Source organism: Gilbertella persicaria (genome assembly GCF_025201335.1).
Source record: "Gilbertella persicaria strain CBS 190.32 chromosome Unknown B0P05scaffold_93, whole genome shotgun sequence".
Lineage (NCBI taxonomy): Eukaryota > Fungi > Mucoromycota > Mucoromycetes > Mucorales > Choanephoraceae > Gilbertella > Gilbertella persicaria.
The window spans coordinates 1-20,995 of NW_026252054.1; the positions used below are offsets into that span (position 1 = coordinate 1).

At 36.7% G+C, this 20,995-nt stretch overlaps 12 protein-coding genes across 12 annotated transcripts; 3 read left to right on the forward strand and 9 right to left on the reverse strand.

Annotated features, from left to right (window-relative positions):
• Positions 1–1,250: 1,250 nt before the first annotated feature.
• B0P05DRAFT_592810 (uncharacterized protein) lies at positions 1,251–1,992 on the forward strand (the record flags this gene model as incomplete). The annotated part of the gene is made up of 2 exons (XM_051583029.1): positions 1,251–1,509; positions 1,556–1,992. The coding sequence occupies 2 exons, from the start codon at positions 1,251–1,253 to the stop codon at positions 1,990–1,992; spliced, it is 696 nt and encodes a 231-aa protein (XP_051428997.1).
• Positions 1,993–2,632: 640 nt separating this feature from the next.
• On the reverse strand, positions 2,633–3,014 carry B0P05DRAFT_566762 (uncharacterized protein; the record flags this gene model as incomplete). The annotated part of the gene is made up of 1 exon (XM_051581094.1): positions 2,633–3,014. A coding segment is annotated over exon 1 (245 nt), but the record flags the coding sequence as incomplete, so codon positions are not given.
• A 1,008-nt stretch (positions 3,015–4,022) lies between these two features.
• On the forward strand, positions 4,023–7,157 carry B0P05DRAFT_566770 (Spc98 family-domain-containing protein). Its single transcript, XM_051581095.1, has 10 exons — positions 4,023–4,094; positions 4,139–4,242; positions 4,285–4,396; positions 4,444–5,013; positions 5,057–5,770; positions 5,814–6,350; positions 6,403–6,633; positions 6,677–6,802; positions 6,850–7,051; positions 7,097–7,157. Exons 4-10 carry the CDS (start codon positions 4,465–4,467, stop codon positions 7,129–7,131), a joined length of 2,394 nt encoding a protein of 797 aa, XP_051428999.1. The 5' UTR covers positions 4,023–4,094; positions 4,139–4,242; positions 4,285–4,396; positions 4,444–4,464; the 3' UTR covers positions 7,132–7,157.
• On the reverse strand, positions 7,158–7,854 carry B0P05DRAFT_566773 (VPS4-associated protein 1). Its single transcript, XM_051581096.1, has one exon. It carries the CDS (start codon positions 7,820–7,822, stop codon positions 7,229–7,231), a length of 594 nt encoding a protein of 197 aa, XP_051429000.1. The 5' UTR covers positions 7,823–7,854; the 3' UTR covers positions 7,158–7,228.
• A 9-nt stretch (positions 7,855–7,863) lies between these two features.
• B0P05DRAFT_566774 (uncharacterized protein) lies at positions 7,864–8,719 on the forward strand. Its single transcript, XM_051581097.1, has one exon. It carries the CDS (start codon positions 7,939–7,941, stop codon positions 8,698–8,700), a length of 762 nt encoding a protein of 253 aa, XP_051429001.1. The 5' UTR covers positions 7,864–7,938; the 3' UTR covers positions 8,701–8,719.
• Positions 8,707–11,575, reverse strand: B0P05DRAFT_642446 (ADC synthase; the record flags this gene model as incomplete). The annotated part of the gene is made up of 6 exons (XM_051583806.1): positions 11,430–11,575; positions 11,296–11,377; positions 10,982–11,249; positions 10,618–10,922; positions 8,785–10,577; positions 8,707–8,737 (listed from the first exon to the last, which is right to left on the reverse strand). The coding sequence occupies exons 1-6, from the start codon at positions 11,567–11,569 to the stop codon at positions 8,707–8,709; spliced, it is 2,619 nt and encodes an 872-aa protein (XP_051429002.1). The 5' UTR covers positions 11,570–11,575.
• Positions 11,576–13,217: 1,642 nt separating this feature from the next.
• B0P05DRAFT_632638 (uncharacterized protein) lies at positions 13,218–14,339 on the reverse strand (the record flags this gene model as incomplete). The annotated part of the gene is made up of 4 exons (XM_051583509.1): positions 14,155–14,339; positions 13,459–14,133; positions 13,405–13,433; positions 13,218–13,375 (listed from the first exon to the last, which is right to left on the reverse strand). Exons 1-4 carry the CDS (start codon positions 14,325–14,327, stop codon positions 13,218–13,220), a joined length of 1,035 nt encoding a protein of 344 aa, XP_051429003.1. The 5' UTR covers positions 14,328–14,339.
• B0P05DRAFT_566784 (uncharacterized protein) lies at positions 14,257–14,760 on the reverse strand. The gene is made up of 2 exons (XM_051581098.1): positions 14,631–14,760; positions 14,257–14,579 (listed from the first exon to the last, which is right to left on the reverse strand). Exons 1-2 carry the CDS (start codon positions 14,688–14,690, stop codon positions 14,358–14,360), a joined length of 282 nt encoding a protein of 93 aa, XP_051429004.1. The 5' UTR covers positions 14,691–14,760; the 3' UTR covers positions 14,257–14,357.
• B0P05DRAFT_450535 (uncharacterized protein) lies at positions 14,697–14,921 on the reverse strand (the record flags this gene model as incomplete). Its single annotated transcript, XM_051573877.1, has 1 exon — positions 14,697–14,921. A coding segment is annotated over one exon (225 nt), but the record flags the coding sequence as incomplete, so codon positions are not given.
• Positions 14,922–16,745: 1,824 nt separating this feature from the next.
• B0P05DRAFT_482016 (WD40-repeat-containing domain protein) lies at positions 16,746–18,466 on the reverse strand (the record flags this gene model as incomplete). Its single annotated transcript, XM_051575206.1, has 6 exons — positions 16,746–16,855; positions 16,930–17,512; positions 17,549–17,672; positions 17,713–18,156; positions 18,199–18,280; positions 18,322–18,466. 6 exons carry the CDS (start codon positions 18,464–18,466, stop codon positions 16,746–16,748), a joined length of 1,488 nt encoding a protein of 495 aa, XP_051429006.1.
• A 47-nt stretch (positions 18,467–18,513) lies between these two features.
• B0P05DRAFT_377517 (AP complex, mu/sigma subunit) lies at positions 18,514–19,208 on the reverse strand. The gene is made up of 4 exons (XM_051573675.1): positions 19,172–19,208; positions 18,981–19,133; positions 18,763–18,936; positions 18,514–18,716 (listed from the first exon to the last, which is right to left on the reverse strand). Exons 1-4 carry the CDS (start codon positions 19,172–19,174, stop codon positions 18,615–18,617), a joined length of 432 nt encoding a protein of 143 aa, XP_051429007.1. The 5' UTR covers positions 19,175–19,208; the 3' UTR covers positions 18,514–18,614.
• On the reverse strand, positions 18,941–20,978 carry B0P05DRAFT_632690 (cytochrome P450; the record flags this gene model as incomplete). The annotated part of the gene is made up of 4 exons (XM_051583510.1): positions 18,941–20,416; positions 20,461–20,596; positions 20,621–20,694; positions 20,740–20,978. The coding sequence occupies 4 exons, from the start codon at positions 20,976–20,978 to the stop codon at positions 19,354–19,356; spliced, it is 1,512 nt and encodes a 503-aa protein (XP_051429008.1). The 3' UTR covers positions 18,941–19,353.
• Between the last annotated feature and the right edge of the window lie 17 nt (positions 20,979–20,995).

A 20,995-nucleotide genomic window follows, 5' to 3' on the forward strand; every position in this document is an offset into this window, starting at 1 on the left:
CTCTCGATTTGAACACCTCTATCCAGTCTTTCTTCTGCATAGATAGGACCAAGGTCCACCTGTTTTCCTGTTACTCTCTTTCTTGTTGGGTAGATGATTTTGGACTGAGCAACATATTCGTTTACTAAATTGTTTGTCGCCTGTATTTTACTATCAAATTGCCTTATAAACAATTTTGTTTGCTCTTTATTATCATCCACAGATCGCGCGAGTGAGGCGCGACACTTGGTACCTTTCAAATTGTCACTAATAACTGCAAAAAGTAATACACATACAGAACCAAAATTTTTTGTGCGAATAGGATGAGGTCTGGTATCCAGATAGAAAATACCAAGATCTTATTGTACAGTTTTTAGCAAATCAATTTGCGAGTACTTCCAGAAAAGTAATTGGCTCTCAAAGTTAGGGTGTACCTAGAAACTTCAATCTCCGATACATGTAATCTATTTATCTTGTACTTACCCTATCACAACACAGATGTCACTACCTTTTGGAATATTTTCCCGGTAATATCATTGGCTAGAGAGTAGTTTATTGTCACGTGACCCATATTAGTGCACACAAAGGTTAAGAAGATATTTACTGAACAGAGTAAAGTTTGGACGTTGGTCTAGTGGTATAAATTTGCTGCTCATTAGAAAAGGTCATGGGTTTGACTCCCATTGGTAAACTATTTTTGTCTACACATGCGACACTAATTTTTGCTGGTTTATTCAGCATATATATATAATTTTCATCCAATAAATACCGCAAACGAGAGTGTTGTGAACATATATGAATTCATATGCATAGATCAATAAATGATGATCATGGCAAAAAACCAGATCACATCTATGGCAATTGCAATGGTGTGATATAATCACTAATAAAATGGTCAAATCAATAAGTCGATTAGAACCAAAACGGCCAAAAGAAGTCTGCTTTATTAAAGGTTATATTTTGTATTGTATTTATACTGTTTGTATGATAATTGATTATCCTTGATTTGGGACTGAGTGTGTATACACTAGCTAATCGGTTGAGTGGATTAAGGTACACAAGAACTGGATACATGATCAGGGCACAGACCTCGTCTACCATTGGTATTGATGAAGATGTCAATTTGTGATTATGTGATGGTCTGATCTTTAACATGTTTAAACTAAGATAGAAGACATCCATCGAAGCTACGGATAAAACTGTGATTGAAAGATATATTTATACATGATATTAATACTTGCTCTTTTAAGGCATAACTAGTGTAAGAAGGGATGAATAATGCTGTGTATACAACAGAGCTAGAAGAAAGCCAAGGAGAAGACAAAGAAGAGGGTCAAAGAGAAGAAGCCAGAGCACCACCAAAGAAGAAAACAAAACGAGTGCACTTTGAAGATGACAATAATCCAAGTTCATCAAGTACTGCTGCTAATGAAGTATTGGGCTTTAACAGACAACTCTTAAGTAAAAAATCAGAATTGCTCAAGGTATTCGAATCCTTACCTGTAAGGGTCAAGAGCTTCATCATTGAATGTAAGTCATTTATTCTTGAATTATCTACCTATTCAAAACCACTTAGTCATGAATATGGATCATCAGAAGAAGAACGCATTAGCTATAAAAAGAAGTAATTACCTCAAAGATATAGAACTGGTTATCAACGTGGGCAAGCCTGTTTGTAAAGACTTCATCGAGTTCTTGAGGCAGATAGAGATAAAGATATCGGATATGATTGAAGCAAAGCAATTGGCAAGCATGCACAAGAACCTTTACTTCTGCTATGTAGCTATCATCTATGAAGCTTGCAAAGAACATCACCCTGATATCAAACCAAAGAATTTCCAGATAATCTTCAATAAGTTGAGCTTGAACAGAGTTTATGAACACTTGAAGGCTGCTACTCGTTTATTTAGCTTGGTTTCACTGGACAAGAGATTTATCCTCTTCCCTGAAATGATCCCTCTTACTTTTATGACTAGAGTTCGTGCCAAGAAAACAAAAAGATCCCCTGACTAACAGAAAATATATATTGAGTCGATTTTTTTTTGCAAATAAGATGAGATTAAGTACATAAGTAGAAAATATCAACATCTTATAGTAGGATTTTCGCCAAATCAATTTGCGAATACTTCCCAAGAAGTTATTGGCTTTCAAAGGTAAGGTGCATCTAGGTAATTCGATCTCCGACACATGTGAGCCCTAAACTATTGCCCTTAGCTAGTAGACCTTATTTCAGTTGTGTTAAACATCATTTACAAATGGGTCTCATTGTATTTGATATATGTGATGTTTTGATAATAGAGAGTTGTATGATAAGATAATGTAGAGACAAAGGTAGATACTTTGAGACTGTCTTATACAATTTTATTGTTTTTCTTTTTGACTATAAATTATTCTAGCATATTTATACATGAAGAGATGTCGGAGTAAGTAGTAGTAGAGTTCATGCAAATGACTGAGTCTCTATTATCATAGACTACTTTAAATTAATTAAATAATGTAAATTATGGAATTCGGTTATACGTCTTGGTCTATTAAAAGATACATTGTCTTATTTAGTACAAGAGGTTTTTTTATGTCTATTTCTAATGTAAATTGATTATGATATATTTTAGTATGTAATTGAAGACTTATTTAATGTCAGATCATCACAACAATGTCTTTTGAGATAGTCTTTACCGCATCAGAATCATTTACCGGATTAAGGTTGCTTTCATTCATAGTGGTGTCCTCTTCAACACCGTTTTTACCATTGAGAGCAACCGTTGCATCTCTTTCATTATTCTTGTAATCTTGAGGAACTGGAGAGCCAGCAGGGGAATTTTCTTGTGTCATTGGTTTCTTAGGAGCAGCCTTGGGTGAGGCAGTAGAATCTTTGTTTGTCCCTTTTCTAGGTTTTGGCTGACTTGAGGATCTCTCCACTGCACGGACCTTGCTGGGAGAGGAGTCGATTGATCCATTACGACTGCAGTTACGCATAACATGGCCAGTCTCATTGCAATGGTAGCAGCGTACCCATTTCTTGTAGTCGGGATAATGTTCTGAGCTCTGACAGTTACGACAGAAGTCAGGCATCTTATCCCATTGTAGGAGTACTTTTCTCTGTTTGTTGTATACACAGCATTATCCATCCCTTCTTACACTAGTTATGCCTTAAAAGAGCAAGTATTAATATCATGTATAAATATATCTTTCAATCACAGTTTTATCCGCAGCTTCGATGGATGTCTTCTATCTTAGTTTAAACATGTTAAAGATCAGACCATCACATAATCACAAATTGACATCTTCATCAATACCAATGGTAGACGAGGTCTGTGCCCTGATCATGTATCCAGTTCTTGTGTACCTTAATCCACTCAACCGATTAGCTAGTGTATACACACTCAGTCCCAAATCAAGGATAATCAATTATCATACAAACAGTATAAATACAATACAAAATATAACCTTTAATAAAGCAGACTTCTTTTGACCATTTTATTAGTGATTATATCACACTCTTATTTTCTCTGAGACTGTCTCTTAATTGCTGAAAAATACAATACAGAAGACTATCGAATGTCCGACACAATATTCAAAGAGCAATTTTAAGGCATTATGCAAAAAAAACAGTGTTATGTTCCTTGCTGATATGTCTTCAAGACGATTCAGACTGACAAGAGAAATAAGGTAGATCATTTTGAAGAGCTATTGTATGCTAGTCAAATCCTCAAGACAATGCTGAATTCGTTCTTATGCACAGACAAACGGATTGTTAGCTTACAAAGATAAAAACCAAACTATAATGAAGCATTTACAACAATTCTAAACATTGTTACTAACAGCCATTTTCTATAAAGACCCATTCATATAGAAATATAACTAGAAATCGCAGTACTAAACGTCCGGATGATCTAGAAATGTTGCTTAGAGCTTATATAAACATTTAAAGTTTGTTAAAAAGACGAACAGTGGAAGAAATTCCATGATGCGTAGTTTAAATACAGAACTCGTACACAAACATCAGGGCAAAAATAAAATCCGCAAACTAAAGTTTTTATTCCTTTTCTATGTCTATATTTCAGAGTGAAGACGAACTTGTTAGTCGCCTTGTAAAAAAGATCACTGAAATTCAAGTAAGCAAATGATCGCTTGATTTCTTTTCTTAATCTAGTGTTAGAATGCTATTGAATCCAATAAAGTAATACAGAAAACAAAGACTTCATTACAACATCACAAGTGCGCAAGTACAAGTCAACAAGATGTGAATGATAAATACAAAGGGTAGCCTCCATAAAAAGAAATAAGCTCGCTCAATTTTTATAGAATAGCAGAAAAGTTGAGCATCAAAGGCCACCAAGAACTATCTCGAGCAGTTGAACAATACAAAGCAGAATTTTTACAGCCTTCAAGGCCTATTGGATTTCACGAAACAAATGTAATCGATTTTATAACTGTATTCAGGCATATTGAACTCTATCTTAGCAATCTATTCTAAAATATGATATGCTGCGTCTGTTGCTCTCACTCTCTTCTTCTCTAAATCAAGACTACAATTACAAGCCAAAGTTACAACGCATCTTACAAAAAAAGCCACTTACTTGGAAAGAAGTGGTGGACAATGATCCTTTAGAGGGAGACCATTGGAATCAATGGCCTGAAGACACATCCAGCGATGGCAATCTATCCGACTACGATGAGGATCAGACACAAACACAACACCAAAAGAAGGACACAGGTATGTTGGATATTGAGCCTTTGAATTATACAAATCGAATGGATATGGACACTCGGTCAGATCAGGATGGACTCCGTTATCTTGAGAGGCAACAGTATTGGAGAGACGATTTTAATCTGCCAAAAGAAACTCTACTCGAGGATACATTGCTTCAAAATGCATGTCAAATGAGTGATACACTTATGAAGCTCTGGCAACATCAAACAGGTCAAGATCAGAAAAAGACAATAACAGAAGCAGGTGTTATTAGAGAAGTCTTGTCTTTACTTAGAGGATTTGGTGGTATCTTGTTTGTGAAAGAAGATGATCAGTTCTTGGTAAACAGACAAATCGAGAAAGAATGAACCTAACTATCCTTAGCTGAATGAGCAATACATGGTACAGCATCTTAGTCAACATGCTTTAAGTTCCATACTAAACGAATTCAATGTCTATGGCAACATGCTGCTTAAATTAAGGCAGCAACTCATGCACTCATCACCCAAGGATGGCCAAACAATGGAAGCCTTTGTTTCCGTTGTTCATCAATTGCTGGCCGAGTTTGATGGCTTCTTGGCAACACTAGAATCCAACACCAGTTTTATTACACAAGACAATACATTGGTTATCTCTCTACTCCAGCTACGCAAGCAACTGAGTGAGTCTCTTGAAAGTCTGAAAGCTGTGTACAGAATCGCAGCTGACATGCCATTCGAAAAGACTCCAAAGTGTATTGCTATTTTTCTTATTTCTATTCTTTATGAGCGTACAATGATATCCCACATAACGGGACAAGAATCCATCTATCATACACTGCTATATGTCTTGCAAAAGACTCTTGTTCCTTATGGACATATGATGGATGACTGGGTGTTCTTTGGATCTTTGATGGCAGATAGAGCAAGGGAATTTTATGTGACAAGAAATGATGCTGTGTCTAAGCATGATTCTAACTTTTGGCTGAATGGGTTTGTGATGGAGTCTGTTGCTCATGAAAAATGCTATCCCTGTCCTTTATTTGATGAACGAGTGATGGCCCGTGTGTTGTTTGCTGGTAAAGCCATGAACCTTTTATCACACAATCAAAAGTCAAAGGTAACAGAAAAATAGACTACATCTACATTGCTGATGTGTTTAGGGAGTTCATTTTGAGCAAGTCATGCATCAGTTTATCCCAACCAAGTCATTCTTTATTCAACCTGTCTCCACTCAAAGACAATCAGAACCTGTATCGTCTCTTGTGGCTGCTTTCTTTCCGTTGGTTACGTTCAACACACCATCCAGAGAACCAGACACAATAGACAACATGAACCTACTATTTGACCAAAGCTTTCTTTCTTGCTTGGAGACATACATTGACATACCCTATACAGAAGCAGCCAAAGCACTTGATGTTTTGCTGTATGAAAAGTGTCAATTACTCGATCAAATGGCTTCCTTGTTCTCTATCTATCTTATGCTCGAAAATGATTTAATGCATTCCTTTTGTGAGGCTCTATTTAGACAAATGGATCAAAAGGAGTTCTGGCTGAATCCTCGTTTATTGAATCAAACATTTGCCAATGCCTGTGAAACAAGTGGATATGATGAAATTGTGTATATTGGTATTAGGGAATCAGCAGAAGGATTAGTCACACAGGCATCCTCTTTGGAGTTACTGGAGTTCAAAGTGGAGGTAAACATATTGGAAATGTTTGAAGAAAGAATAGACTCAAGACTTGTATTAGATACCTTGGCCCTTGAACAATTTTATTCAAAAGAACCTTATACCAAGCTATTCAAAGATTCTGGGCTTTTTATTACGACTCAAACGGGCCAAATATGTGATGGAAAAAAAGACGTTCTTCAACAAGAGATCTACACTTGAGAAAAGCAATGTTCGTGCCATGAAATTCTATTCACTTCGAATGAGAATCTTGTGGTTTATCAATGCTTTTTGGCGATACATGATGACAACAGTAAATATATAGCAAGATAGTTTTTTGTAGCTTATTTCTATAGATTCTTCATGCAGAGACCATCAATTTTAGAGACAAGCTGTCTATTTCAAAAGATGCAGATGAAATCACTGCCTTACACAATTCATTAGTGCAACGTATTGTTGATCGTTGTTTATTGAATGACAAGGTAATGTGAATAACCCCCACAATACATTTACTTATTTGAATCGACAGGCTATTTCAATTAAGAAGTCCATTGCAAGTATATTTGATATGGCTGAACAAATGAAGTACTTGTTTGAAGAACACATACAGACAAACAGTGAACAAGATATAGACCATACCATGAATATCATTGAAAAGGATTTTCATCGTACCAATGAATTCATATCCATCAGTTTAATGATATTGGGTAAAAAAGGCAATTTTCCATGGTGTAAGTAAACACATAGACAGTTTATTATGATTAACGGATGATTAGTTGAGTCATTGGCCACCACATTGTTTGCTCAATAAATAATAGACATTTTTCTTAACAACAAAAAAAAAATCATTGGCATTATGTCAATGCAACATCATCCTTTGAAATAAATATGTATTACGAAATTAAGATTTACTTTTGTATGGTAGGCATTGATTTTGGCACTTCAGGAAACTGTAATGTCTTTAGTTTCTGTGAAGCTTCTTTCTTTTGTTGTTTCTTTTGATATTCTCGTTGACGTAAATAGAAATAATCACGCTGAATGACAAATCGAACAGGCTGTTGAGGGCTTGAACTTGTTGGACTTGTGGGTGGTGTCAAACTCGGTGATTCTTTCTTGTCCTCCTTTTGTTCTTCCTTTGCTTCCTTTTGTTCTTCCTTCGCGTCCTTTTCTTTCTTGTCTTGTTCATGGCTATTGCTGTTTCTCCAGGACTTCCATGCTGAGCCAATACTCGATACTAGGTCAGTAACACTGTCACTTTCTGGTTTCCTGTTAGCCAAAGCAGCTTCTTTTTTTAAAGCGACTTCATTCTTTACGAGTGTTTGTTTTGGACCCCCGAGTTTCGAACAAAAGTTGGTGTCTCCGAGATGCGTTTTACAGACATAAAACCAATCTGAATTGCTATTGTCTGCTGAAGTCAATACGACGTTGGTAAATTTACTACACACAAAACAAGGTCTTTCTTGGGTCGTAAGACGGGCAATATAAAGATTCTGAAGAGACATAGCGAAAAAAAAAGAATAAAAAAGAAAAAAAATATAATGTCACTTGATTTCGAATACCTTGTGATCCACAAATAAGATGCACAGAGTCTCTTTTTCTTTTTCTTTCTTTCTTTAACATGTCTACCTTAAAGCAAAATGAGCCTGATATCATTGATATTCAAGATAAGATTGGTTATGTGGACACAGGACCTATGCCAATCACTGCTTTGAATAACACTGAACATAAACCAACTATTGCTACAAATGCACATTTAACTATTAAAGAACCTAAACCTACTCGACAAATTCATGTGTTTGAAAAACCCCCACCTATCTTAAAAAAGAAGCCTTCGCTTACTAAGGGAAAAGAAAAATCACCTCAAAACCGAGATGAAATTAAAGAAATGATGGTTTCTAAACTATATGAATTAGCAGACATGTTGCAGTCACTTCAAATAGAAGGCACACCACAACCTACAGCATCTACTTCAGAACCTCAATCCTATCCACTGCGTAGAAGACATAGTCAATCAAAATTTCAGACATATACAAATAATCCTGAAGAAGAGGAAGAGGAGGAGGAGGAAGCTTATTATCCTTATTATCCGCCACCACCCATTATATATGATCATGCACGCTTTATGCCTTCTCAAGCTTATTATTATCAAGATGAACCACAGCAAGCAGCAGACTATTATCGACTCAGACCACGTAGAAAATCTTATGGTAATATACATGATGAACATCAACACCACTATTATTTACAAAGAAAAGGATCAAGAAGAAGGCAAAGAATGATTGATCCTCGCTATGACTATCCACCGCCACCACCTCAACAATATAGATATTATTATCCCCAACAACAATATTCACCCACAAATGGTTATTACATGAATTAAATAAAACTATAACTGATCTTCAAGAAACTCTTTTACACTATTGTCATTTTAGTCTTATGGATACTAACAAATATGTACACTTACCTAGGAGCGACACTCTTTGTCTTCAGCAGTGTCTCCTTCCATTCTTGTTCAGGATTAGACAAAAAAGTAATAGCACCACCACCACCCACAGACACATGTGTTGAATTATCTGATCTCGTAGACACAACCGCAGTTCTTATCACCACATTAAAATCAGCACTGCCATTCAGAGAGAAATACCCCAGACAGCCTGAATAAACACCTCGGGGACGATGGGCCTCTAATCGATCCAAGATTTGCACAGACCGTAATTTAGGTGCACCTGTCATCGACCCTGGAGGAAAACATGTTCGAAGGGCTTCTACGCTATTCACATGTGAACGCAATTGACCTCGAATGGTCGATACTAAATGATGCACTTTTTCATAGGTCTCAACATGCATTAATTTAGGCACACGGACACTGTTAGGATCACACACTTGAGCCAAATCATTACGAATCAGATCCACAATCATAAGGTTTTCTGCTCGTTCTTTGACGTCTTGCCAGAGTTGTTGCTTGCGTTCCTCGTCTTGTTGCCATTGCCTTGACTTACAGGCTTCGCCCAGATCGCATTGATTTTCAGGACAAACACAGTCGAGCACACGGGCTACTGTACCCTTGATAGGCTTCATTTCAGCCACTTGATCTCTACTCACACTAAGAAACCGTTCAGGACTGGATGAGAGTAGACCCAACTGAGGAAACATGAGTAGAGCAGAGAAGGGAGCAGGATTGTTTTTACGCAGATAATATGTATAGAGTCGCCATAGTACAGGATCGGTTGTTCGTGTTGAAATGTGTTTAGGAAGTTCAAGGCGGAACCGCGTTGTCAAACAGATCTCATACGATTCCCCTTCTTTGATATGGTCAATGCAAGATTCAATGGACTTGAGGTATGCTTGATGCTCTACATCAGGCGTAAACAGATGAGAAGCCATCGGTAATTGAACAGAAGGTGTGGGCGTTGTACGAGGTGAGGACATGGATTCCCAACGCATGGCATCATCCATCAATTTACGCTTACGTCCCAACTCAGCTATCTGAAGCATTTTTTGTTCTTGGCTTTGTATCCAGTGAATGGCATCGCTGGGTTCACGACTGAACCATGGATGATGACCTACAAGACAACACAGATAGATTTGGCGATGCATTTGGTCAAATACCAAGAATTGATCTACGAATTGAAAAGCAGCATCCGGTTCTTCAATGCAGAGACAACAATGATCTTGACCGTGATGTTGGCAGTGACACACTTGCTCTTTGGGTATTTTGTATCCTTCCATACTCTCACGCTTCATTTCATAGCCCAAGTAACCCACAAGACCACCTTGAAAGTCTAAATCATCTATAATTTCACAAGGAGAGAATGATCCACCCAAGATATGCTTGGGAACGACTTGTGTCATATCCAAAAGATCGGAAAGGTAATCAAAAAAGTTGGTTTCCAAAGCTGTTGTCGTCGTGATAGTTGAGTTCCTTTGGGTTGTCCGTAATTCTTTATGCAGTGTCGAATAAGTGAGGATAGCAGCTGGATTGAAGCTAAGAATAGACATGCGAGAATAAGGAGATGACTTGCGGCTGCTGTCTAGCCAACCCATGTATTGTTCCTGCGATCCTCGAGCATTCTCTGAAATGAGTTCGTCTGCAAGTACTTGGGGGTCAATCCAGCTAGGGCAGCTAGGTTTGATATAAAGCTCTAGTTTGCTTGTGGACTGGTTCTTGATTTGCTTAGGTAGGTTAGAAGCAGAATGGACGGCAGAATAAGACAGAATTGATAGGTCCAGAGGCGCATTCGACGGAGATCGATGTCCCTAATACAATAAGCATACACATAAAGCAATGCTAACATACCTCTTGAATCATCCATGCATAAGTCTGCGTTTGAAAATTTAAAATCACGTTTGAGCCGTATTCTGTTGAAACAGATTCAGGATGAAACTGAACGCCCCATAAGGGCAGTTTTTTATGTTGAAAAGCCATAATCGTTAGTGCCTGATTCTCTTGCTGCTGCCCTTGGTCGTGCTTTAAGAAATGGTTTTTGGTTTCTCCCTGTGTCAAGACTTGATTGTCTGCCAAATAGACACTGTTTTTGAGTGCTTCGACATCGGCGTCATTTTCATAACAGTAAGCTGTTACTAACAAGTCCTCTGGTATAGCTATCAGATACAAAAAGAACGATCAATATCATGCACATTCCAAAATAAACTATCATTACAATCCTTATCCACGACAAGTGAATGATAACGTACTGCCCAAAAGGGAGATGGACAGCCATGCAATACATCTGTATAAGCAGCATTTCTAGACTGAAAATAGATATGTGACATTCGACCATGCATGATTCGATTTGCATAAGTCACTTTTCCTCCTAACAAATAGCCAATGCCCTGATGACCTAGACAAACACCAAAAATAGGCCGATGATAGTCTGATAATTGAGGATCCAACTGTGCCTGTAATAATTGTGTGCATATACCAAAGTCCTAGAGGAAAGCTTAAATACTCGACAGCTATGTGTATCGCACTTACTTGGCTATTTTCAGGTCTACCAGGGCCGGGAGAGATGATTACATTATCGAAATGAGGTAAGATATGTGTCGTGAATTCTTGCCTAACCCATCATTCTCTATGAGCCATTACATCAAAATTGTAAGAATAATTACCAAGTAAACTGGTTATTGCGGACAACGACAACGTTGTTACAGTCGTCAAAAAGTTGGAGTAAATTGAAAGTATAAGAGTCGTAGTTGTCAATAATAAGAGTTTTTAAAGAACCCAAGTGTTCTTTCGTAGGCTGTATCATCTGTCGAAAATAAAAAAAAAATAGAAAGGACAAAAAATTAGATTTCTCACCATCCTTACACAAGATTTGATGGGCCATTCTTAGATGCGATTGGATACAGCTCCAAGTCACAATCTGTCAAACCTTAATTCGTTTTTATCAAAGGCTTGATTAATGTGTTTGAGTTTTAGTTAAATTTTATTTACCAACAAAATGTTGATGTTGAGAAATAGTTATAATGATAATGGAAGAAAGAGATAAAGTCTGTAAAAGGTAAAGATGAAGTAAAGGGATAGAAACGAAAATAAGTGGCTAATTGATTTTAGATATCTTGTAGTCTGTTACATGAAGATGGTCACAAACACAAAATACACAGGACACAATAACACACAGAAACAGATTTGAGCAAATTGAACTCAGCACAGAACAGGATGTCTTATTAGCGGCAATATGTGTTTTGAAAGACACAGTTGGTTCATTGTCACAGACTCACCCCCTTCCTTTTTTTTTTGAGAAAAATCGATTGGTCTCTTGCTTCGAAAAAAGCAACTCTTCAATACGATTCTTTCGAAAAACTAAAAGGAAACTATCTCATATTAGACCAAATCAAGTTCTCTATTTAAATATCTGTCTCAGTATAAGATTGAATACTCAATTCAACTCTTGAAATTATCAGGAGAGATTTCAGATGTAGCCTCTTTGATTGTTGCTGAGGGTTTCTTCTGATGTACAGCTTGATCTTAAACCAACAATGTTCAATTGGATTTAGAAAAGAGAAATAAGGAGCAAAAACAAAAGCTTGTATCCACATATACTAACGAGATCTTCAATGAATTCAGAATAATGGACATGGCAATTATTTAATACAAGATAGAAGCCTTTCATACCTTGCTCTCGAGAATTTTACCTACAAATAGAAAACACCCTTAAATTGAGCGGTTGCTGAACACCCTCTGTGAATTTCTTATTTCAAGACACTCCTTGGCTTTTTGAAAAAGAAATCACACTTCTGTGACAAACGATTATAGATTTCAGTAAGAAAAACCTTTAGGTCAGGAAAGATTTTCATAGGAGCTTGTGAGATTCACTAAGAATTTTCGTAAAAATAGCGGCCCAAAAAATCACTGTGCTCCTAAAGAATTTTGACGTTGTAAGATTGCCGTGATTATTTATTTGTTTATTTATTTTGTATAAAAAATTCATTAGACTCTTCTAGGATTCTTTAGTCCATGAACTTGAGGATACTATAGAGTTCAAATGCTTTACTTGAGGTTGCTCCTTATGTTTGGATTAAAGAAAGGGCATTCTCCTCAGCCTTTTCTGAATTGTACTTGTATTTCTTAGCCTTTTTAATGTCCAATGCTAAAGACTGACTTGGAAAAGGCTCTTGGCCTACTTCATAAAAACTCTTTAATTTGTCTGAAGGTAGGCTACAGTATTTTCACTTTAAATTCAGGCGATGTTAGTTTCTTCTAGACGAATCAAAATTAATCTTCAGACTTTTAGCTTACCTTTTTTGGATAAAACAAAAAAGGAAATTGAACAAAATGGAAATTAGTTTTCAGATGAAGTGAAAAATAAAATTAAAATAATGAACTCACCCTGTATCATGGATTGAAAGCAGCGATAACTACTTCGGATTTGTTATTGTCTTTTTCTGCTGTCGTTTTCAATAGAAAGAGATCTTTGTCTTTTTTGTTGTCTTTTTTTGTGTTTGCTTGGCTGATCTTTGAAAATATATCGGTCTTGCACCGTGGTCACGTAAACTAAAGAGAATCTCACAAAAGTTGAGGGTGGCGAGTAAGTCCCTGTTCCAAAGACGACGACCTTCTTTCAATCATTGCTCATTTTTACACCTAGATGACACACAAATGTTATCAATAAACTAAACATAATTAAAAGTTTTATACCTTATAAGACCATGACGTTTTACGGTTGGATATTTTTCCCTTCTAAAGGGCCTTGGATTCACAACTTCTTTGAAAGTGTCTACATCACCTTTACATACCGGGCATATACTGGATGTTTTGAATTCATCAATAAGGTGTACCAGAAAACCTTCTTTTTGAAGCATTCTTCTCATGCCAACTTCTCTAATCGGTTCATGGAACTTGACATTCCCTGCAGACCAGTTACCAATAACAATAACAGCATTATTGCCAAAATGTTTTCTGATATCCTTACAAAGACGTTTGTCAGATTGCTGTCGATTAATGTAGCTTGATAGTTTTAGCTTTCGAAATGGTAGCATATTAGTATTACGTTCTTCTAAAGCCAAGTCTTCATTCGAGTAGTATTCCTGAAGAACTTGAATCACGGTAGATTTTTGTCTTATATATTCTACGTATTGATCTTTTATGACTGTGGATGACTTTAAACGTGAAAGAATTGCTTCTACATTGCTTACGTCCTCTGGTTTCAGTCTTTCACAAAGTTTCATGAACTTTCTTGTTTTTGTTTCAATGTTCCTTTGATTTCTCGTATAGTGATAAGTTCTTTTCTTTTCAACGGTACTGCTTTCGTGCATACAGAACAACATATCACGCCGTCCGGGGTCAATCAAAACATAATTATTTTTGCAAGTTCTTTCTTGAAGTTTTTCTTACGACAGACTTTCTATGTAAGCAATGTCTTCTTCTGTCTTCTTATCATTTCGCATGCCGCCTCCAGAATCTTTCTTCTTGCTGTCATAGGTCTGCTTCAAGATGGATACGGCAACACCATCTGTGTAAATAGTACCTCTAAACTTCATTTGTTTATTGTCTCCTTGAGGCTTCATAGCTTTGGATTTCATGTTCAGTACGGCTCCCTAAATTACTTCTTTGTCTAAGTGGCTAATGACAAAGTTTCTTGAAATTTGAGTGTTTACAATATATGTGTCTATAGTCATATAACTAGGTATGAATGTTCTTCTCAGAGGAAAGCAGTTGAACGGCTTATTGTAGAGAGATTCAGAACATTGCGTCAGATAATAAAATGCCTTCAGATGCTTCGATGGGTCCGCTTTACAATCATAATAAATAGAATTCTTCTTGAAGTGCCAGAAGGGTAGCAATCAAAAAAACTGTTGAAGGATGCCGACTTCTTGTGAGTTAAAAAGATGCGCTGGCAATTCAGTGATGTTCCTCAGAGAGATGTTCATTTTTTCTTTGGTGCACTGGCTTGCTATGGTTTTGACCACAGCAGAGATTTCGCTTTCTGTGCAATTTTTCTTTTTCATTTCACTTTTCAAAGCGCCAATTCTTTCCTGCTTCTTTAACAGTAGGTTCAAAAACATACGCAATCTGTTCCAGAAATGAAGAGCGACGCCATTCATGTATGCAATGTGGATTTTCGTAGCTTCATAGCTTCCTATTTGTTGCGCATATTTCAGTTTGATTGGAACATAAGAGGCGAGTTGACAATAGGTATCTCGATGCTTATTGATAAGTTCCTTGTGACTTCTTGCTTTTTCTTTTCGTTTTGCTTTATCCGGTTTATAGCTATCAAGTAGTGAAATAAAGACTTTTCTGAAGAAATCAACATTGGCAAGGTCCTGTAAAGCAAAATCCATGTTGTTTTCAAGTTCTTGCGTAAAGATATACTTCAAAAGTGCATAAGTATGTGTTACGAGAGTATGTACTTTAAGTACAAGAGATTTGATACTTGAAATGTATCTTGTTTTTCACTCAATGCCAGGACTTTTAACTGTAGTTATCTTTAGAGGAGGTTCCATAAGGGAAAAAAAGAAGAAAGAGTACAGCTGACAGCTTTTTATCTTTTTGTTTAGAGTTTCAATCACTGATGTATTGTTTTTATTTGAGGCCCTACAGATATATGTCTATTTAATTGTGCGTATTTTATAATAATTGAAAATAACTCTGGCTTTTGTCTAGTACCTGAAAAATACAAACATACTTTGCTCAGAAAAAAAAAAGCCTGAGCAACTAAAAGTATGATTTGACGTGTATCCAAATTTTTGTGTTCACCTCTCTGCTAATAATCATCCTGCATCGTTATTTAAGAGGAAGTAACTTATAATTTCCTTTTCCATTTTGTCCAAAAAAGGTAATCTAAAAGTTTAAAGATTAATTTTGATTCGTCTAGAAGAAACCAACATCTTCTGAATTTCAAGTGTAAAAACTGTATAAATTTCATCGAAAAACCTTTTTGTTCAGCTTTTTTTTTATTCGTTAAAGAGTACAAATCAATTTAAAGCGAAGATTGAATGAGAAATAGGTCTTGCTCTTTTATGTTTTTGAGTATGCTCGTTGTATTTCAGGAAAGAATAAAAAAAGAAATACTTTTTAAAACGTTTGCTATCCTTTTATTGTTCAAAAAGAAATCTAAAGTCCAATAAACACAAATCAACGTACTATTTATAAGAATTGCTGTCAACTGAGAATAAAGGTGAGTATGGGTTTCAATGTATTGGATTTGATCATAATTGTTGACTAGAGACGACCTTTCAATTCAAGCATAGAAATTATTGTGTACCTTTCAAATTCATAGTCAGTGCTACAATGGTTTCATTAGTTCAGGTGGCATTAATCGTAATTGTCCTGAGGTATATTAATTTGCAACTATTTATCCCTGTATATCATATAATACTTTTTGTGAACGAGACATTTAAGATAGAGGCTCATGGGGCTTTTATTGATTTTATCATATATGTCATTCTACAATAATGTTTGTTGGCTCTTACATTCAAGCGGGTTGAGATTTTTTTCTTGGATCTTTGAAAAAGATGTATGAAGACGCTGTAAGCCACTGGCTTTCTCTCAAACGAAAGCAACTTTTTGCAAATCTTATCCAATAATATTCTTTCAAAAATTCGATTTTGTCATATGGAATTTGGCAAATCGTATTCCAATGACAGGGCTCGCCATTAGGAATATCACCAGTATACCGTAAGTCGGTAAAGACAACCTTCATGATAAAATCGGGGTCTGACTGTACTACCAAGCACCAAACTATATTATTTTAAAACAAATATCTCAACAAATCATACACAAAAAACTGAGCGCGTTTATGCATCATCTTGGCATATTAAAGGGCTCTTGGATCATGATACCTTTGATGTTGATTTCGAATGACAAAAAAACTGGACTAATTTTTATTTCGGTCAGTGCATAACATTTTGAACTACGAATATAAAAGAAAGGTACGGCTCAAAGAGCCAATACAATTTCTCCATTACGATACCATTTCGAATAGATCAAGATGAAGGAGTAGAATAAGGATCATAGCGCCAAATTCGAGCACGATTATCACCTGACCCTGTAGCAAACAAAGGTCTTCTACCGGGACTTGTGGCCACAGATATCACTGTGTTTAAGATGAATATATATATATAAATATATATATATATATATATAAACTATGAAGAACTATGACTTTACCTGAATTCTTGTGTCCTTGCAACATAAACTGAGTTTGTCCTGTTCGTGGATCCCAGAATTGTACGCTTCTGTCTTTTGAGCCCGAGATAATCCAGCGATCATCCGGCGTAGTAGCAACTGACAAGACAAAATCCTTGTGTCCCGAAAAAACTTGAATACAAGGTCGTTTTGAGTTTCCTAGTTGCCATAACCGCAATGTTTTATCTAAACTACCACTGACTAACGTCTTTCCATCCGGCATAAAAGCCACAGAGTACACACTGTCTTTGTGGCCTTCTAGTCGCTCCAATAACTGGCCGTTCATAGCATCCCATACACGAATAATTTTGTCTAGACTACCTGTTGCAATCAATCGACTGTCAGGTGAGATAGCAATACTTGTCACACCAGGATCGCTTTGATCCACTTCATTGATACGCAAGACATGTAAGCAGGTGGATTCCATCCAGTCCCAGATACGTGTGGTGCGGTCACCAGAGCCAGAGACAAGAATACGTCCATCTCGACTAAATTCAAGTGAATAAATATCTTGTTCATGGCCTTGCAAGACACAACGAATATGTGGTTTTGCGATTTCCCAAATCTATACAATGGTAAATATATCATACAGCTTGTACACATAAATACTTGCTCTAATCTTTCTGTCTTCCGCACCTGTGGCTAAATACTTTCCATCTGGGCTAAAACTAACAGATCGAATGTACAAGTCGCCATCTCTACCAGCTGTTTCGTCTCGAAGAACACTGCATAAAGTAAGCAACTTTCTATGATAATACAACTTACGCCACCCGAGTAGAAAGCATGGTATTATAGATATAAGTTGCTTGATTACAACCAGCGGCTAGAAGTCGACCATCCAAACTGAACTTGACACAACAAACCACACTGTCATGTTCTAATGAATGAACAAGGCTTACATTAAGGTATCGGGTTGCTTTTGGGTTGAATAATGCAAACCAGTCTTGTCCTTCCACTTTCATATTAGCAGGTAACGTATCAGGATCAATATCATGTAAGGGTACAGTTGTTTGGACTGATAAAGCGGGTTGAGATTTTTTGCCAGCAACTCGGCTCGGTGGAGCAAAATGAGGCACATTAACTAAAGGAGAGCTGGAGGTAAGTGCTGGAGGTGATGGCTTGATATCTTTTGAGGGTGATACAGAGGGAAATGCGCCATGTTGCATTTGATCCAGTTGTTGTCTTAATCGAGCAACTTCTTCCTCATATCTAATTGGATTAATTTATGCGTTTGTTGATTTTAAAACATACTGCTTTTTCAATACTTGTTGTGTTCTTTCTAAGTCCAATAGCGTTTGTTGAAATATGGTCATTTCTTGTATTTGGCTGTTGACTGCAACATATGTGAGAGTAAGCTATACGTATATAGTCTACCTTTGTGTTCATATTCGTCTCTTTGACTCTTTGCTAACTGAGCGTCTTGACTTAGTTGGTCATATTCAACCTTAACAGCCTCTAGTAACTCCAATAAACGCGTCTGGTTTGAGGGAGCAATAGGTCTATGATTATAAACAGACATAGTATGAAGAAGAAAAAAGAAGAAAAGATGATATGGGAAAAAATCAGAGAACAGATTTTTATGGTGGCACAAAAAACCCTGGAAAGTGAGAAATGGCATTTGGAACATGCCTTTGAAACTCAAAAGATAGTGGAGGGTATACTAAACTTTATTCTAATTTGTCCAAATGGTCCAACCGCGTTAAAACAACATTTTTGCTTGTTTCTTCAATTTCTCCTGCCAAAAAGACTTCATCCAGAATAGCATAGACCTGAAAATGTTACTTATCATGCATTCAAAACTATATTTTTCTTTACCTTGTAGAAATTGAAAACCAAGTCTAATTCACACACATTACCAAAAAATGCATCTAATACTTCGACAAAGAAATGAATGGCTTCCAAATAAGACAGTTCATTATCGTTCGCATCTACACAGACGCAAAAGAACAGACCAGCGTATCGACGATACACAATTTTGTAATTACGGTACTAGCAACGTATAAACAAGGCATTCACCACTTAAGGAGACTTACCTCCACAAAATTACTTTGGTGTTTTTGGTCTCGAGGTGCAACCAAACGGTGCACTTCTCCCTTAAGCTTGACTTTCTCTTCATCTTCATAAGGCACATACCATTTTGCTAATCTCGTCTTGCCTTGGCGGTTCTGAACTAAAATAAAACGAAGCTGCTAATTTAGTTGGTTGCATTCTTTATCAGGTTTACCATCTGTATAGAAAGTGAAAAGGGAGATAAAAAAAACCAATAAAAAATGACCAATTGAATACGCTTGTAGGCCTAGCAATTTTTATCTCAGCTACATCTGCTTGAATATGTGCTGCACAGGCTTATATTTTGAAGAGTCTGGCAATTGACAAATGATTGTATTGTTTATTAAAATGACTAGCTTATTCTCTCTTCTGTACCATGACTTTCATGCCATGAAGCATAGGTAAAGTCAACGAGACTTGATATGTAATATTCTGTCCACTCACTAAACTAAACTTGTATCTCTTGAGCAAGAAGACAATAGCAATCAACGCTTCCAAAGTCGCCAAATTCTGCCCGAGACACACTCTTGGACCAGCATGAAAAGCAGGCCATTGCCCTTGACTTTCTCGTCGTAGCTCGCCTTGTTCATCTAACCATCTCTCAGGGCGAAATTCTTGAGCATCTTGTCCCCACACTTTCTCACAGCGACCTTGAGCATACGGACACCACAAGACATAATCTCCCTTTTTAATATGCGTACCATCAGGCCAGATATCGTCTTGTAATGCATACTTCTGATTCAAAGGCACAGAAGGGTACAATCGTAATACTTCGTAAAACACGGCATGAGCATACTTCAAGTCCTTGACAACTGAATAAAGAGCTGGTGAATCATGCATAACTTGATCAGGAACAGTGCTTATTTCTTGCAATAGCTTCTCTTCAATACGAGGATGACATAGTAACATATAAAAGGTCCATGAAAGTGCTTGTGCAGTTGTATCACGACCAGCAATCACAAAGTTCAACACAATGTCTCTGAGTTCGTCATTATTCAAAAGTTCACCTTGAGCATTTCTTGCATGCATAAAGCGAGAAAGTAAATCTCGGAACTCGATATTTTGAGCCATTTCTACACGTCGTTTCTCAATCACTTGGCAAGCAAATTGATCCACAACATGCAAATGGTCATTCATACTTGGTCTCCATGGCATCACTAGCCTTGACAATCGCTCAGTAACAGTCCAGACAGGATTCACGAAACGCTGAAAAGTAGTCTTTTGTGCTTCATCAAAAGCAACAGCAAATGGCACTTTTTTTTTGGATGCTAAAGCATTTAATTGAACACCAAATCCTAAAAGAATAAAGGAGTCAAGTGTGAATTTAAACATAATATCATGGAAATCGACCACCTCGGTGTTTTCAGCTGCTTTGTCCCATATATGCTTTGACATATAGTCAATTTCTTCTACAAACACACTAGAGTTGAATTAGTATGTGGTACTGTTGTTTATTGTACTTACTCTGTGAAATGATCTCGAAAATTCTTCACATTGAATACATGACTAGCTGTCTTGCGCTGGTATTTCCAATCTTCACCATTGGCATTAAATATACCATTGCCAAATAAATCACTTAGAGATGCATGAAACTCTGGTCCTTTGATATAAGACTCAAAATTACTCTTTAGAATATGTTCCACATTACGAGGATCTAGAGTAGCAATGTGTCTTGGAATACCTAATGCAGACATTGTGCTGAAAAAAAGACTTTAGCATGCTACCACTATACATCAACCTTACATTGTAAGTTCATCCAATTGATTAAATCCAGCCAGTAAAAAGTCATGAATTTTGTTTTTGTGTTGGATCAAAAGAGAAAGATTACCAATAAGCGGCCAACCAGGCTGTGTCTTGATACCTTCTCGAGCTGAATCAAATACGGCACGATCATTATAAACAAGAGCAAGTATAGCTATACCAGCTGTAGTAGCACCACCAAGATAACGATAAAAGGGATTTGAATGAGTGATTTGAGACATGAATGAGAAAGAAAGAC